This window comes from Podarcis cretensis (genome assembly GCF_951804945.1).
Source record: "Podarcis cretensis genome assembly, chromosome: 3".
Taxonomy (NCBI): domain Eukaryota; kingdom Metazoa; phylum Chordata; class Lepidosauria; order Squamata; family Lacertidae; genus Podarcis; species Podarcis cretensis.
The window spans coordinates 1,677,100-1,695,422 of record NC_137172.1 but is presented as its reverse complement, the minus strand read 5'-3'; the positions used below and the strand labels follow the sequence as shown (position 1 = coordinate 1,695,422).

General features: G+C 48.5%; 1 protein-coding gene and 1 long non-coding RNA gene across 3 annotated transcripts in view; both read left to right on the top strand.

The window, feature by feature from the left end:
* Positions 1–18,323, top strand: part of LOC307212073 — a 198,262-nt gene that overhangs the window by 119,547 nt on the left and 60,392 nt on the right. The window lies entirely within an intron of this gene.
* Positions 6,119–18,323, top strand: part of SCARA3 (scavenger receptor class A member 3) — a 59,525-nt gene continuing 47,320 nt past the window's right edge. For both annotated transcript variants that reach the window (XR_013836571.1, XM_079968725.1), the window contains exon 1: positions 6,119–6,793. Coding sequence is in view for 1 of the 2 variants with exons in the window: in XM_079968725.1 (XP_079824851.1) it covers positions 6,787–6,793 (7 nt within the window). In the remaining variant the exon portion in view is untranslated. The remainder of the gene's footprint in view (positions 6,794–18,323) is intronic.

Genomic DNA, 18,323 nt, shown 5'->3' with positions numbered 1-18,323 from the left:
TAACTTGTGCTGTTGTCTTTGTCCATGGAGTCATCACCTTGCCAACAAAGGTCCATATAGTTCAAGCTCTGGTTTTCCCAGTAGTGATGTATGGAAGTGAGAGCTGGACCATAAAGAAGGCTGATCGCCAAAGAATTGATGCTTTTGAATTATGGTGCTGGAGGAGACTCTGGAGAGTCCCAGGGACTGCAAGAAGATCCAACCTCTCCATTCTGAAGGAAATCAGCCCTGAGTGCTCACTGGAAGGACAGATCCTGAAGCTGAGGCTCCAAGACTTTGGGCACCTCAGGAGAAGAGAAGACTCCCTGGAAAATACCCTGATACTGGGAAAGATGGAGGGCACAAGGAGAAGGGGACAACAGAGGACGAGATGGTGGGACAGTGTTCTCGAAGCTGCCAGCATGAGTTTGACCAAACTGCGGGAGGCAGTGGAAGACAGGAGTGCCTGGCGTGCTAAACAACAACAAAAACTTGTACTAGCAAGTTCCTTTACTTAGCAGAGTTTACATTCCCCTTTTTGCATGCACAACAGATAGCTGGTTGCAGGCTCGTGTGAGCCTCTCACTATTACACAATTCAGTCTGCCTCAGATTGAATTGTATAGTTTCTAGTAAGTTCCCTTGAATCCCTCTTAAAAGAATACATTGGTACCTCGGGTTAAGAACTTAATTCGTTCCAGAGGTCCGTTCTTAACCTGAAACTGTTCTTAACCTGAAACACCACTTTAGCTAATGGGGCCTCCCGCTGCCACCGTGTGATTTCTGTTCTCATCCTGAAACAAAGTTCTTAACCCGAGGTACTATTCCTGGGTTAGCGGAGTCTATAACCTGAAGCGTTTGTACTCTGAAGCGTCTGTAACCCAAGGTACCACTGTAAAGACACAGCAATCTTATTCAAAGTCAATAAAAGAAGTTTACTCACATCAGTTCACAGTTGGAATCCTGAAGGCAGACTTAGTTACAAATATGTACATGTGGATCTACCCCATATGGGGGAATAATCCCAGTGCTGCTGCTAGCTGAGAGCTAGCAGACCAGTCCTAGTTAAAAGCTGGTCCAACGAAGAAGGGAGTCAAAAAGAGAGAGTGTGCTGCTCGCCTTGTCCTTTTTGTTACCTGGACAGGTAAGGACACGCCCACCTCTAGTCACATGCAAGAGGAAGGATGCTCCAACCCAGGAGGAACAAGAAGTTTCCACTGGCTGGACCAAACATCCCCTTGCATGTCCACTCTAGGAAAACAAGGAATGTTGTACTTGACTGCTCCCAGTGGATTATATCCCACACCCAAAGGGCCATCTCGTTCAACCCCTTGCAATGTGTTGCTCTTCTTAGGTGCACAGTGGGGCATCACCAAAGACTGCCCTCTGGAGCCAGGGGCAGCTATTATTGTTGTGGGCATCCGTCTCTCTTGGCAGACAGTGGAGGAGTGTGCCTTTACAGGTAAAAGCAAACCGTTGGAGAGTTTCTGCACCTGCTGTGGCTGTAGAGGCCGATACAGGAGAGACATGTTTCGTTGTAGGCAGGGCAGATGAAGGCGTCCAGTTTCACTACTGCAGATGCACCGGGGTGTTTCTTCTTTCACCACCCCTTCTCTCGTGTGTGTGTCTCAGGAAGCAAATCCAAAAGAGTGTAGCTGTAGGTGGGTCGTTCGCACTACGGCGCACAAATAACTACAAAATCCAACGCGGCGCATGAAATTCATTGAGTGCGACTCACTCCTATGGTGGCAAGATGAGCCCTTCCTTCTCAGATGCAGGAAATGCTGGTGTGGTCAGAGAGCAGAGCTTTTGGCCTAGCTGGGGCCACTCACAGAATTGTAGATTTGTAGGGCTGGAAGGGACCTCAACGGTCGTCTAGTCCAGTCCCCTGAAATGCACAAGATGTGTTCAGCAGCTGACAAGGTGGCTGAGATTCTGAGCGGCTGTGTGGCTGCTGAATTCAGTAATCACCTGAAAGGGGGCAGGACCACAGAGGCTGGGGTTGTGGGGAGAGGAGGAAAAGACTGAGCAAGGTTTGGGGGTGGGGGCTTGAAAGTGAGTCTCCATTTCCTGATGGGCCTCCCTTCTGTCAGCAGAGGGCAGCAGCCCCAAGCGCTCAAGTCCTCTGTGGGAACGAGGGTCTCTTGTTAGCCTGTTGCAAGAAAGATCACCAGGAGAGCACTGCAGCCACTGGGTCAGCCAAGGGGGTCCCAAAAGTCTGGCTTCCTTTTATCCCAGAGGGCAACCAGATGCCCATTAATAGAAATAGAAATACTTTATTGTCACTGTACAACTTGTTTAAAGGTAAAGGGACCCCTGACCATTAGGTCCAGTCGTGGCCGACTCTGGGGTTGCGGCGCTCATCTCGCTTTAATGGCCGAGGGAGCCGGCGTACAGCTTCTGGGTCATGTGGCCAGCATGACTAAGCCGCTTCTGGCGAACCAGAGCAGCGCACGGAAATGCCGTTTACCTTCCCGCCGGAGCGGTACCTACTTATCTACTTGCACTTTGACGTGCTTTCGAGCTGCTAGGTTGGCAGGAGCAGGGACCGAGCAACGGGAGCTCACCCCGTCATGGGGATTCGAATCGCCTACCTTCTGATCGGCAAGTCCTAGGCTCTGTGGTTTAACCCACTGCACCACTTGCGTCCCTCATATGACTTGTTTACAGTGAGATTAAACAAGCCCCCCTCCCCACCCCCACAATCTCTCTGCCCTTGTTACACTCTGTGTGCTGTCCTACAACCACCAACCCTGAACGTCAGCTGCAATGTTGCTGTCTTCCATTCAGCAGCCTCACGGCCCATGGGTAAAAACTGTTATTTAACCTGTTGGTGCAGCTTATCATGCTTCTATATATCCTGCCTGAGGGCAGGAGATTTAAAAGGTGCTGGCCAGGGTGTGAGTCATCGCTGAGAATGTTCCTCGCTCTTCTGAGGCAATGGTTTCCTGCGATGACATCTAGAGGAGTCAGGGGACAGCCCATGATATCATGCGCTGTCTTCACCACCCTCTGTAGAGACTTTCTGTCTGTGGCTGTCAAACCAGCGTACCACACCATAATACAGTATGAAAGAACACTTTCTATCATGGACCGAAAGAAGGAATTCATCAGTTGCTGTCTAATAGATATATATATCTGATATATATCTGATATATATGATATATGTCAGATATATATGTCAGATATATATATATCAGATGTCTTCTAAAAGTCTGGTAGTTGTTTTTCTCTTTGACATCTGGTGGGAGGGCATTCCACAGGGCGGGTGCCACCACCGAGAAGGCCCTCTGCCTGGTTCCCTGTAACTTGGCTTCTCATAGGGAGGGAACCGCCAGAAGGCCCTTGGCGCTGGACCTCAGTGTCCAGGCAGAACAATGGAGGTGGAGACACTCCCAGTCACCAGTCTAGCTGCCGTATTCTGGATTAGTTGTAGTTTCTGGGTCACCTTCAAAGGTAGCCCCACATAGAGCGCATTACAGTAGTCCAAGCGAGAGATAAGTAAAGCATGCACCACTCTGGCAAGACAGTCTGTATTGTATGCTCTTTCTTCCCAGAAGTCCTAGGTCAGAGGTCAGCAACCTAAGGCCCATGGGCCAGAAGCGGACCAAGCCACCCACTTGGTGAGTCCCCGTGCGCTGCGCTAAAGCAGCGCAGCACAGCACAGCGCAGGGACTCCCTTCTACGGCTCCGGAAATCACTTCTGCACATGCCCAGATGCCGAAAATCACTTCTGTGCAGGCGTCTGGGCATGTGCAGAAGTGATTTCCGGCACCGCGGACATGCGCAGACACTATTTCCGGCATCACGCTGCGCCAGTCAGGCCCACGGAGGATCTCTGTGGGAATGATCCGGCCCATGTCCGGTAAGCCTTGCCGAACCTTGTCATGGGTGCTACCTGAAATCTGCATGGTCCCACAAAGAGCCTAATTCGAATGCCTCCTCCCATCTTCCATCTTTTTCCTGCCCCCACCCCCTTCACTTCATTTACCATCCCAGTGAAGAGTAATGGAGAACTTGAATGCTTGGACACTATTTTGGGATGTTTTGCTTGGCCTAGTAAAGACCAGTTATTGATTTTGAGATTTTCCTTATGGACCAGCAAGGCTATCTTTGGTTTTGTGTGTGTGTTCCTTAGAAACCAAAGTTTGTGAAAACAACTTGTAAGGCACAAATCCAGAAAGGACGTCTACAAACTCAACCCCACCGAAGGTCCCTAAGGCTTGAAGTGATGATGGCTGCAGTTTTTAAAAATATGAACATGTTCTCAATCTGTTCCAGAACGTTAGAGCTGGCACCTCTACAAGATTTTAATTCCTTCTTTAAATAAAAGAAATGGGCATCTGGCCACAAGCTCTAGAAATCGCCATTTCAAGAGACTCGGAAAGAGATAAATGTAAAACTGTGATAAATGCACATTTACGTATAGGGTCTGTAACGCATCTGCATAAGGGCATTTGTGTGTTTACATGTGTGTGCTGTTGTGTGTCTACACAAGTATGTCAGGATGACAGTGAGTTTTTAAAAAGGCTGAGTGGCGTCGCTTCCCCCAAAATATGACTTTGTTTGAAGGGCCCCCAAACTTTCAATCAACTCAACCAACACACTGTGTACCAAGACAGTATCATTTTTCTAAGACCTTGACCTGTCGAAGAAATCACTATTCTAGGGGATACAATGCTCCTTATTTCAAAGGAGTCTGCAGCCTCCATTGTGCCGAGCAAGTCACTTTTGCTGCCACTTTACAGAGGGGAAACTGAGGCTCCACACGCAACGTATTTAAAGCAAATTCAATGCACACGGCCCCCAAGAATCCTGGGAACTGCAGTTGGTTAAGAAAGCTGGGAACCGTAGCTGTGTGAAGGGTAAACTACAGTTCCCAATGTTCTTTGGGGAAGTCATGTGATTTTAAAAGTGTGTTGAGTGTGCTTTGGATGATAAACAAATGGTCAAAGGCCTGGAAACGATGCCTTATGAAGAACGGCTAAGGGAGCTGGGCATGTTTAGCCTGGAGAAGAGGAGGTTAAGGGGTGATATGATAGCCATGTTCAAATATATAAAAGGATGTCACATAGAGGAGGGAGAAAGGTTGTTTTCTGCTGCTCCAGAGAAGCGGACACGGAGCAATGGATCCAAACTACAAGAAAGAAGATTCCACCTAAACATTAGGAAGAACTTCCTGACAGTAAGAGCTGTTCAACAGTGGAATTTGCTGCCAAGGAGTGTGGTGGAGTCTCCTTCTTTGGAGGTCTTGAAGCAGAGGCTTGACAACCATATGTCAGGAGTGCTCTGATGGTGTTTCCTGCTTGGCAGGGGGTTGGACTCGATGGCCCTTGTGGTCTCTTCCAACTCTATGATTCTATGATTCTATGACTGCAAGAAGATCAAACCTCTCCATTCTGAAGGAAATCAGCCCTGAGTGCTCACTGGAAGGACAGATCCTGAAGCTGAGGCTCCAAGACTTTGGCCACCTCATGAGAAGAGAAGACTCCCTGGAAAAGACCCTGATGTTGGGAAAGATGGAGGGCGCAAGGAGAAAGGGACAACAGAGGACAAGATGGTGGGACAGTGTTCTGGAAGCTACCAGCATGAGTTTGACCAAACTGCGGGAGGCAGTGGAAGACAGGAGTGCCTGGCGTGCTCTGGTCCAGGGGCCCATGAAGAGTCGGACACAACTAAACGACTAAACAACAACAAGAAGACCTCCATGGTCGAGATGCTTCTGAATCCCAGTTGCTGGAAGCTGCAGGAGGTGAGAGTACAGTATTGCTCTTGAGTTCAAATCCTGCCTGCAGATTTTTCCACATGAATCTGGTTGGCTCCTATGAGGACAGGACACTGAACTAGGTAGGCCATTGGCCTGACCCAGCAGGCTATTCTTAGGCCCCCCCAGAAAGGGCATGCTTGGGGGGTGGGGAGACCCCGGATCCCCACATCAACCCCCCCCCCCAAAAAAAAAACACTGCCTGCCTCCTGCTTGCCTCTTTCTCTCCCCCTCCTCTCCCCCCTTCCCGGTGAAGAGGACATTTGTTAGCAATTAGGGCTGGAGGGAGGGGACCCAGCGCATATTTCGGCAAAGCTCCAACGCCGCCTCGCCTCCCTTTCCTCCCCTCCCTCCCCCACCCCCACCCCCTGCTGGATTTGGGGGCAGCGGCCATGGGAGGGAAGGCTCCAGCCAGCCGGAGAGGCGGCTGGCATATAGAGGAGCCACTCGCCCTGTTTTGAAAGCGCGAGGAAGTTTGTCTGGGCAGTGGACCAGGGGGAGCACGCAGGAGAGGAGAGAGAGCCGTGCGCCCTCGAGGCAGCAGAGATGCGGCTCTTTGCGCACTGACTGAAGGCCACTCTCTGGGACGAGGGGAGCCAGGCAGGGGGTGGGTGTTTAGCCAGGAGGAGGAAGGAGAACCCAGCCACCTTCATGGGGCACTGAAGGGGTGAGTCTCGCCGCCACCTCCCTCGGCGCACCGATGGCCAGGTGAAAAAATGGCCCACTTATAGCAGCGCTGGATGGAAGCGAGGACCCGCTTCTCCAGGCTGCTGTGGAGCCGGGTGCGGGGAAAGGATGTCCACTCCACGCTCCGGAGCCGCGATGCTCTGTTCCCCGAGCCGCGTCCGGTGTCTCTGGGATGCGCTGCTGGGATGTGGCGCGACCCTCTGAGCTCCATCCTCGAGGACCAGAGACGTCTGGCAAGCTGCGCCTCTTCACCTGCAAGGCCTACTGGAGTCAAACCTCCCTCGCTCGCTTGCTTGTTTCGGTAGAAGCGGCTCGGACTGGGTCGCGGGGGTCGCAGTTCTTCTCAGGGGGAGGATCATGAAAGGTGAGTCGGAGGCAGCGAGGCTGCTGTGTCCACAGAGCTCTTTGTCGCTTCCGCTACAAGAGAAAACGGTGGCGACCCTTCTGGAAATGGAAGAAAGGTCTCCCTTTAGTGATCTGAGGTTTGTTTATAATTGATGCAGCTCTTCAGAGCCACAGTTATGACCTGTCATCTGCCCTGAGGTTCGCACTGGAGAATGTCCCGGTGGACATTAACGCATCTGGGCAAAGGCATAGTAGATCTGTTTGGATTTTCTCCTTTGCGCGTCCAATTGACTTGGGCTGGCCCAGACTGAACGCATAGCACCCGCTGTGAGAGGAGTCCTGGGTACACATCTGAGCCTGAAATCTTGTGATTGACTCTACAGACATGATGTTAGCCACAGTCAACAGCTTGTAGTGTCCAGGTCAAAGGAAGGAATAGTCCCACTGTGTCCAGTTCAGGGCACCACAATTTAAAGAGGATATTGACAAGCTGGAAGGTGTGCAGAGGAGGGCAACAGAGATTCTTGGTTCTGAAAACCAAGCCTTACGAGTAATGGTTGGGGGAGTTGGGGATGCTTTAGCTGAGATTGCTGCATTGCAGGGGGGTTAGGCTAGATGACCCCTGGGAGCCCTTCCAACTCCACATTTCTATCATTCATAGCCATCCTGTCATTTCTTACGAAAGGCTGTGTTTTGATGTATTTCCCCCCCTCCCAAAAAACCCCCAGCTTCGATCCAAACTAAGGCAAAAGAAAACCCCTGCTGCGTTTCAAACTGGTGATGTGCCCACAGCCTAAATCTCCAGGGCGCTTAATTCAAAATGAGCGTCCCCTTTGCAAATGCCGGAGACCCCGAGATGTTTGTGCCAAAGAGGCAATGCAGAGGGAGACTGGGCGAGGAAGGCAGTCGGGAATTGCTACCAGGGGTCTGAGGAAACTCAAGAGGCCGGGGTGGGGAGGGGGAAGTGGGCGGGAGAGGCGGAGCCGGTGTGCGGAGTGAGTCCGGGGTTACGCAGAGGGCTCACAGCTCTGGCTACAACAGCGGCTCATTGCTTGCCTTCCAGTCCTCAGGACACCCACCCACCCCCTCCCACTTTCCCCCCTTTTTGTCTGACTTCAGAGATCAAAAGTACCGCTCAGATTTCAGAGTGCAAATTACCAGAAAAACAGATGGAGGGGACGGGACGGGACTGTTTCTCGTCCGTGCGCAAGACGCATCATTTAGCGCTGATAGTCATAATTGCGGGCTTGAAACTTGACCCCGCAAATGTCGCTGGGTTCCTGGTGCAGGAAATTGAAGAAGCGCCGTTTGAATCTGCTCTTGGCCCAGGCAGCTTCTCGGTCCTGAACACGCCCCGAGGTTTCCTTTTCCCCTCGCTCTCATCCTGCAAGCGCCACCCTCTGGGATTGCTGAGGGCCGGTTCTGCCGCCGTGCAGTCACAGAATTGTAGAGCTGGAAGGTACCTCCAAAGGTCATCCAGTCCAACCCCTGCAGTACAGGAATCACAGCTGTAGAATGTCTTAATCAGAGGTTGGATGGCCATCTGTCATGGATGCTTCAGCTGAGATGCCTGCATTGCCTAAGGTTGGACTAGATGCCCCTTAGGGGTCCCTTCCAACTCTACAATCACAACCTGACTTGTGGGAAAATAGCAGTGCTAACCCCACATAAAGGTAAAGGGACCCCTGACCATTAGGTTCAGTCGTGACTGACTCTGGGGTTGTGGCGCTCATCTCACTTTACTGGCCAAGTGAGCTGGCGTGCAGCTTCCGGGTCATGTGGCCAGCATGACTAAGCCGCTTCTGGCAAACCAGAGCAGCGCACGGAAACACTGTTTACCTTCCCACCGGAGCGGTACCTATTTATCTACTTGCACTTTGATGAGCTTTCGAACTGCTAGGTTGGGAGGAGCAGGGACCGAGCAACGGGAGCTCAATCCATCACGGAGATTCAAACCGCCGACCTTCTGATCAGCAAGTCCTAGGCTCTGTGGTGTAACCCACAGTGCCACCCACGTCCCCCCTAATCCCACATACCTGGGAGTAAACTTACTGATTTCAATAGGACTTCTGAGTAGAGCAGACATGGTTAGAAGTGCACTGTTAGAGATGTATTTATTGTTGCATTTTGTGGCCTATGTAGGTATGCATTCTGTGTGTGTGTGTGTGTGTGTGTGTGTGTGTCTTACATACACAAAGACACCCTGACCTACATCCTAGTGTTTAGACATGAATGCGGTGCAGAACTATGGCATCATCAGATAGCATGGATGGGGCAGTAAGTGGGAACTCCTAGTCATTAGGAAGACAATGGACTCAATTGGCTGGGAAGGTCTCATAACGACCCAAGAAGAGCGCTGCTGGATGAGGCCAATGCCTAGCATGGTCTTCTCACAGCGACCAACCTGATGCCTCGATGGGGAGGATCAGAGCCCAAGAGCCCCTCTCCCCTTTCCGGCAACTGGGATTCAGAAGCATAACCATGGATGGCCTCTGTTCTAAACAAAACTTGCCCTTATTCCCTTATGGAGAACACAAGAGCCCATATAGAGTCCTTACGTAGGTTCTCTATTGGGAGGAGAAAATAACAGAGGCCAACCAGAGAATACTGAGAAGCAAAGCAGCTAGTAAGCCTGATCTTTATTGATCTGTTGCAACAGGGTGCCCCCTTCACACGCAGGAAAGGAGGAGGACCCAGAACCCAGGTGTGTCCACCCTTATATAGACATTTTAAATTGCCCGCCCTGGAGCTCAAGAACACCCCTCCATACAACATACATACATCACAGAAGGAGTGTAACCCAAGATCAGCCCCCACATACCTGCATCACAGAAAGGGCGGTCTGCAGCAGAAATCTGAGTGCGTTGTTTATCTCGTCTGCCAGGTTACCTGTTAATGCTCACTTGATTGGATACCTGGGGGAGCCTGGCCAGTCTTTGGTAATGATACATACTTAGTTCCTGAGCCAGGTCACAGGCTCACACCCTATTCATATCTTAAACGTGCCCTTAAGACAGGATTTGTGAAGGAAAAGATCGTAGGGAGGCTTTTCCATTTTCCTTTGACCTTGCAGAGAAAATCTTTGCTAAGTTTGGGAATCAAAACGGTTCCAGGTCGGTCTTCTTGTGTTGATCTATGTACGTGCTTGGTTGGTACATTATATATCTAAGACCTTAAAATTCTTATCACAATTTTATATCCTCCTCCACAAATCTGCCTAATCCTCTTAGTTTGGCAGCCATCACTGCCTCCTGTGGCAGGGAGTTCCATAGCTTAACAGTGTGCAGTGTGAAGATGAAGTTTCTTTTATCTTTCCCAAATCTTCCACCATTCAGCTGCATTGGATACCGGCAATGTACCTCCTTTTTGCAAATGAATGGGAGTTGGGCAGCCAGAGCAGACCCTGGGTCATCCTTCCAGATCTGTGGATTCCAGCCCCCTGCCCTAACCCTGCTGATAGGCAGAACAATCCCTGTTTCTTTGGCTTAAAAGCTGCTCCTGTCCAAACAAGAACCGGAGCTCTGTTCGTCTTGCACGCACTGCAGGCTTCATTTTTGGCTAACAGAACCCCCTCATTACCAGATCCCCAACCCGGAGTTTACAATAAATAAATAAATTAAAGGCCTGCATCTCGCAAACCCACCAATCCTGGGAGTTCAAGCTAGCAATCATCTCATTTCCAAATGGAGGGCCTGGTCGTTCCTTGCTCTCCTTCAAAGGCCTCCTGGAGTTCACCCTGATTTTTGTGCACCTCTTCTATGCTATAATCACTCAGAAGAGAGACAATCTGCAATCATGAGTATTGGTCTGGACTTTGATGAGCATTTGTGCAGATCCCAGACTGGGTCTGGAGCTTATTAATTTGATGATGATGATAACTTTGGGCAAATAAAGGGGTGTGTGACAAAGGTTTAGAAAACTATGCACAGGCATGGAGAAAGTTGGCAGAGAAACATTTTCCTCTTCTCAGCTCCTAAAACAAGACCCCCGTGAGGATCATCCAGCCAAGCAGGCAGATTCACTTGGACAAAAATATGGTCCTTGGGGGGGTCTCTTCCAACACGGCTGCTCTATGATTCACACGGTGCTTTGGAATTCAACACCACAAATTCCTGTGGCGTCTACTAATTTTTATGGCTTCAAAGTGAGATTAGACAAATTGAATAAGGCTATCAGTTTCTATGCCTCCAGGCAGAGAATCAGCTTGGCCCTTTCCTGAAACAACTCATTTGGTAGAAGGAATAGAATTGTAATTGTAATTATTTTTATTTTTATAATTTTTTTTTATTATTATTTTTATTATTATTTATACCCCGCCCTCCCCAGCCAAGACCGGGCTCAAGGCCGCTAACACCCGATATAAAAACAAATTGATTCAAATACAACTTAAAACAAGATTAAAATACAACATGAAAACATTAACATACAGCCTCATTTCAATGGAAACTCAAATCAAAAACTTTTTTGGGGATGAAAACGTCAAGTCTTCACCAAGGCCAGCTATCCAGACAGTCCCCAAATAGGAGTTCCATCACAGGAGGAGAAAGGAAAAAAGAAGAGGGGGAGGGAATCAAATTGCAGCGTTGGCAGGGATCCCCAGAGGTCATCTAGTCCAACCGCAGGAATCATGGTGAAAGAATCCCCAACAGATGTCTATCCAGCCTCTGCTTAAAAACCTCCAAAGAACGATAGTCCATCACCTTAGGAGGGAGTCCGTTCCTTTGTCGAAAAGCTCTTACTGCAGAAAGTTCTTTGGCGTGTGCAAGCATCGGGCACAATGGGAAACACAACTAGATCACAGGTACTCCTTTGGCAGATCCTTTCCACAGGGTGCAGCGTACGCCTCTGACTTTCGACCCCAAATCTCCAGGGTGCCCCTCAGCACTAAGACTTTCACCTGGCAGCCCTCGGTCCTTCAGATGGCAAATATTTGCTTGCCTTCGCCGCAGGAGGATAAACGCGGGTGCCAGGTCTGCTGCTCTGGAAAACAGCCTGCACCCGGCCGGACAGCTTCTCCCTTCCCCTTGTTGATGTAAGGGAAGATGGGGGTTTCATAAGCTGTTGACCCAAGGAAGCCCGTCAGATGTTGAAAGGCTCTTTGCAAACCCCTTTGCTGGATTGATTTCGTTCCACATCAAAGGCCGAGCACTCAAGCCCACGGTAACCATGCGAATGCCACGGGGGTGCAAGGCCTGGGGGAACACAACGCCCACCCTCTGGGCAGCCACCTGGGTGAGGCTAAGACAGGGGCTCCTGTCTCTCTCAGGTGCGTGGGGCCGCGAGGAGAGCAATCACCTGGCAATCTGGGCCATCTTTCCACAGGGCCTGCAAGACAGAGCTGTTCCGCCTGGCCTTTGGTTTGGACTCAGTCTGACCCTTATGTTTCCCTCCCCTTACAGTCCTGATTTATCGGCTACTTTTAAAACGAGGCTGCATTTTAAATTACATTTTAACCTGTATTTTAAATTGGTGTATATTTGTTTTTCTTTTTCCCCCTGTTATGTTTTTACTGTGCTTTTATTGGTGTTAGCCGCCATGAGCTCGACTCTGGCCGGGGAGGGCAGGGTATAAATAGAATTTATTTATTTCATTATTATTATTATTATTATTATTATTATTATTATTATTATTATTATTATTGGGACGCAGGTGGCGCTGTGGGTTAAACCACAGAGCCTAGGACTTGCCGATCAGAAGGTTGGCGGTTCAAATCCCTGCGACAGGGTGAGCTCTCGTTGCTCGGTCCCTGCTCCTGCCAACCTAGCAGTTCGAAAGCACATCAAAGTGCAAGTAGATAAATAGGTACCGCTCCGGCGGGAAGGCAAACGGCGTTTCCGTGCGCTGCTCTGATTCGCCAGAAGTGGCTTAGTCATGCTGGCCACATGACCCGGAAGCTGTACGCCGGCTCCCTCGGCCAGTAAAGCGAGATGAGCACCGCAACCCCAGAGTCGGTCACGACTGGACCTAATGGTCAGGGGTCCCTTTACCTATTATTATTATCATTATCATCATCATCATCATCATCTGCCAGGGCCCAGTATTGATGCCTGCCCCCAACCTCATAAGATCCCGCTGGATCAGGCCAAACGCCCATCTAGTCCAGCATCTCTTCTCAGCATGGCCAACCAGATGCCCCAATGGGGAACTCAGCCTGTTATGTACTGAAGTTCTCACCCTGGGCCAGCAGGGGGATACTGTAGATAGTTCAGGTCCACATATGCAAATAAGGGATTGAAAGTGACGTTCAGTGATTGGATAGTTACAGAAAGTTGTTACTGTTGCTTTGTAGTGGAGCTCTATATAAGCAGGTTGGCTGAACCCTTCAGTTCAGTTCTGTTCTGGTCTGTGAATAAACAAGAGCTGTTTGGAGAATCGCTGTGTCGTCTGATATGTTCACCCACAACTTAACACAGCCAGCAGGATCCGAGCATATCAGCATCACTCTCCCCTCCTGGGGTTTCCAGCAACTGGTATTCAGAAGTTTTTTTGCTTCCGACTGTGGAGGACAGGGCACAGCTATCCTGGAAAGTAGCCATCAATATCCCTTCCCTCCTCCATGAAATTGTCCAGTCCTCTTTTAAAACCGTCTAGGTTGGTGGTCCTCACTGCCTCCTGTGGAAAGGAGTTCCATAGCTTAATAATAATAATAATAATAATAATAATAATAATAATTTTTAAAATTTTTTAAAATAATAAATTTTATTAAGTTTTCCATTTTAAAAATCCAATCCAATCACACTGAATGTTCCAAATTATACAAATACATATCAAATAGTCCAAATATTCTGCCTAAATTATATTTTTTTTGTTGGGACTTCCCATGTTTCAGGTTCGGAGGGGCTCTGATCATCTCATATCTCTACTGCCTTGAATAGTCTTTCCAATAGCTCCTTTAAATCTTCATGTTGTTAGCCTTCCTTCTTTCATGGCCTCTGAGTTGTTTCCACAAGCGAGCTGAAATAAGCAATGATAATAATAATAATAATTTATTATTTATATCCCGCCCATCTGGCTGGGTTTCCCCAGCCACTCTGGGCGGCTTCCAACAGAACACTAAAAACAGAATAAAACTTCAAACATTAAAAACTTCCCTACACAGGGCTGCCTTCAAAGTCCGGTAGTTGTTTATTTCCTTGACATCTGAAGGGAGGGCGTTCCACAGGGTGGGTGCCACCACCAAGAAGGCCCTCTGCCTGGTTCCCTGTAACTTTGCTTCTCACAGAGAGGGAACCGCCAGAAGGCCCTTGGCGCTGGACCTCAGGGTCCGGGCAGAACGATGGGGGTGGAGACGCTGCTTCAGGTTTAATTCTGTGCTGCATGAAGAAATCCTTTTATCTCTCCTGAAAACCCCAACATTCAATTTCACTGGATTCCAACTTCACCATTCTATGATTCTTTGAGTCTCTTGGTTTGTCCTTTTATTTTTATTTTCTGCCTCAGAAACGTCCGCCAGTCTTGCATTGCTGACAGAGCAAGTCAAAACATCTCTTTTTTATTTTTTAACCCTAGCAGGCACTTGGAGGAATGGGTCTGAATTTGTGACCAGTGATGATTTCACAAAATTTATACACCACTTAAAAACAACACTGTAACTCATTCAAAATATAGAATCACCAATCAACTAAAAACAGATTTTTAGAAGTCCTCTTTCTTTCTTTCTCTTTCTTTCTTTCTTTTATTAAAGTTCTAACGTTATAACATCAGACATTGACATATTACATCACAAAAACTTATTATACTGTAATTTTCAACCTGTATGTATACTTTTTATATATAAAGAAAAAGAAAAAAAAGAAAAAGAAAAAGCTATTCAAAACTTTCTCCGAAATCATATATATACCAACACTTTTGACTTCCTTTCTATCCTGTTGTATATTCCTTTGTTTACAAATGAATGTACTCTTATTGTATATTTCTGTACATTTTATCTAAAACATTCCTATATCAATATGTACCCTTGGTCTTATTTCTCAACTCGGTCTCTCTCCAACGTCAATCGAATGCTAGCATAGATAGCAAACCTTTACTGTATTTTTGAACATATATCTTATATCTATCCCACTTTTCCATAAATTTTTGTTTTGAATTGCCTCTCAGGCTATTTGTCAGCTGTGCCATTTCAGCAAATTCTTGTAGCTTGTTATGTCAATCCGTTGTTGTCGGGACTTCTTCTTCCTTCCACCCCTTTGCCACCAAAGTCCAAGGCATTTCTATTAAGTATCATTGGCAGGGACATCCAAAATGCCTTGAAGGAGGTTTTTTTATATGCTATGGCTGCAGCCCTAGAAGTCCACATTCTACATGTCTGGAGAGGCTTGCCTAAACAAAAATGTTTTTAGCGGGTGCTTGAAAAGAGCACAGGGAGAGCGTTTGCCTGGCATCAAGTGGCAGGGAGTTCCAAATTGATTCACTCCCCGCTGGCATCTGCAGGTAGGGCTTGCCTGAGACCCTGGAGAGCCGCTGCCAGCCAGTGTATACAAGACTGACATAACATAAAGCCGTTTCCACTATTCCTGTACATTCTGGGACCGATCAGATTTGCAGTTCGAAGCATCTGGGAAGCGCCAGGTTGCTTTCAAATATAGGGCGTGAGTTGCATTTCTGATTTGGCTTTGAGGTGTTTCATTGTGTTTTTATGGCCCTATCACCAGCCACCCTCGGCTTTATGGAGCCATGAGGCAGGATCAAGAGGGAAAGGAAAAAATCAAAAGCAGACGTTGCTGAAATAAACTGTGCCCCGAGTGCCTTTGGAAAGGAAACCTTCCCCCTCATCCATAGCTGCCTTAGACAAGGCCAGATCATTGGTCCATCCAGAATCATAGAAATGTAAAGATGCAAGGGACCCCCAAAGGTCATCCAGTCCAAACCCCTGCAAGGCAGGAATCTCGGCTAGAGCATCCATGGGAGATGGCCCTCCGATCTCTGCTGAGAAACCTCCAAGGAAGGAGAATTCACAAGGGAGTCCGTGCTACTGCTGAACAGCTCTTACTATCAGAAAGTTTTTTCATATGTTGAGTTGTAATCTCCTTTCTCGTCACTTGAAGCCATGGGTTCGAGTCCTACCCTGCAGAGCAGGAGAAAATCTTTATTATTATTATTATTATTTATTGAATTTATATAGCACCCAGTACCTGGAGGTCCCTCTTCCATGTGACAGCCCTTGAGATATTGGAAGATAGCTCTCCTCTCAGTCTCCTCTTTTTCCTTCTAAACATACCCAACACCTAATGATGGGAGACTGCTATAATGTCAGCTGCATTTTCCAATTTATTTTTTATTTATTTTTTATTTAGTCTTCAGACCAGCAGCGGCTAGTTTAGCAAATGTTAGCTATCCTTGTCTTCCCCACCCCCCAGAAGAAGAACTTTACTTTTTTCTTTTTTCTTTCTGCAAATTCTTGTACGCTGTGATGGCTTTGGTGATTTCTTCCTTGTAACAACCCACAAAATTAGGAGAGGGATCTCTCCACGCTCCCACCAAAGCAGCAAAACCCCAACACGTAAACCAACTTTGTCACCAGGGAAACATTTGGTAATTACACATTTCATTTCCTTTTAAAACTTTTTTAGAATAATAATTATATAATAATAATCTATTATTTATACCCCACCTTGTCTGGCTGAGTTTCCCCAGCCACTCTGGGCGGCTTCCAATCAAGTGTTAAAAACAATACAGCGTTAAATAGAAGATGTAATTAACTGCAAAACACACAAACAAAGCAATGCAGATTCAGTTTGTGTGTGTGTGTGTTTTACAGGAAGTTGTAAAAAGAGGTTTAAATGGGTATTTCTGAACTATTAATCAGTTTCAACGGCTGCAGCATATGGCACTGTCTTACCTTAATTCTCCCTAAATTCTGCTTTTGGCTAGGCATGAAAAACTAAATTCGCAAATACAATGCAAACAAACAAACAAACAAACATAACTGTCAGAGCTGCCTCTAGGTCCCAGCTCACAGAGGACCAACGCCAGGCTGTCGTTATGTACAAAAGTCTTTATTGAGGTTCAGTTTCCATTTCAAAGCCGCAGCACATAGCTCTACGTCTTAAAGCCTAGACCGGCGAAGTCCCGTCTGAGTCTCCTCCCCTATGACACCAGTTTAAGATCCTAGCCCTGCTCCACCTTTTACGCTGCTCTCTCCTCCTCTGGGTCCTCCTGCCCGCTGGGGCATTGCCCTTTCTGGACTCTTCCGACGCTGAGTCGCTTAGCTCCTCCCCCTCCCTCCGGCGGGCTTTAGGACCCGGTTCCCAATCCTCATTCTCTGCTGTCCCGCGCTCCTGTACATTTGAACTTGCCTCTCGCGCCAGCCCAGTGACCTTTCTCCTAACCGTTACACTACTTCGGTCACTGCTTCCCTCTTCCGGAATACTGGCCGGATCTGACCTCTCCTCCGTTGTCTGACTCTCCGATGGAGGCGTGGTCAGCCCTGACTCCTCTCCTCTCCCTGCTGGGGGAGACGCTACTCCCGATACCTGTGACTCTTCCCCCCCACTATGCTCTGGTGGGGAAGCTGGTCCTGATTTCCAACTGCTGCTCTGGGAGTCCCCGCTGGCCCCTTGCTTCTGGGGTGTCCCCCTTGGGACCCCCCTTGCCCTGGCCACCGGCGCCCCCTTCTGTGAATCTTCCGATTTGCTGGAGAGGCTCATGGAATCTCTCGGGCCACTGTCATCTTCTCCTACGCTGCCCTCAGATTCTTCCCCTTCGCTCTCCATCTCCCCTCTTCCCTGTGCTTCTGCTCCTGAACCCCTGACAATACCCAATCCCCTCCCCAACCGTTCCTCACACACATGGGCACCAACTCCTAGGGGCTGAAGTCCGTTCGCCCTCCCCCCAAAAAAATATTTCAGGTGTCTGGGGGCCCCCAAGACTGATGGACATTGCCGTTCAAATGGTGCGTGTGTCCCGTGTCATGTCCTTGATTATGTGGGGTGGGGTTTGCCTGGCCCCCCCAATATTTTATTCAAGTTGGCACTCCTGCTCACCCACAATACTGTGCGCCCCTACCTAGCAGCCAGGTGGCATTAGCACGAAGGAGCCCCTCACTTAGTTGCATCTCTCGCATCCTGGCTCCTTCTTTTGAGATGTTGATAAGGACACTCAAGGGGCCAGGGAAGGTCCTTGTTGTGTAATTAAACTTGTCTGACTAACACAGGAATTGGAAGGGGGGCACACAGGGCATCATCTAGACTGACCCCCTAGCCCTGCCCACAACAGTGTGTATGTTTGTAAACCATAAGCCTAGCTGCTTTGGGTGAGGAACCCGCTCTGAGGGCTCTTGAAATCTTTCGTCTGTCTTCTTCATCCCTCGATGGCCGACGTCTCTGCCAGCTCTTATTCTCCTTGTCAGAGTGCCCGGCTTGCGGCTGGCAAAGAAATCCCTGGTGCGCCCTCATCTCTTAAATGAACCACAGCGTCCAAGAAACACAGAGCGGGGGTCCAAGAAACTCTTTGCTCTTTCCCCCAAAGCATCCCGGTTGTACTTGGCCATCTAGCGCTTTCGAAAAAGACTGGAAGCCTCAAGGGAAGAGGGTCAGAAAGAGGTTCCTGAC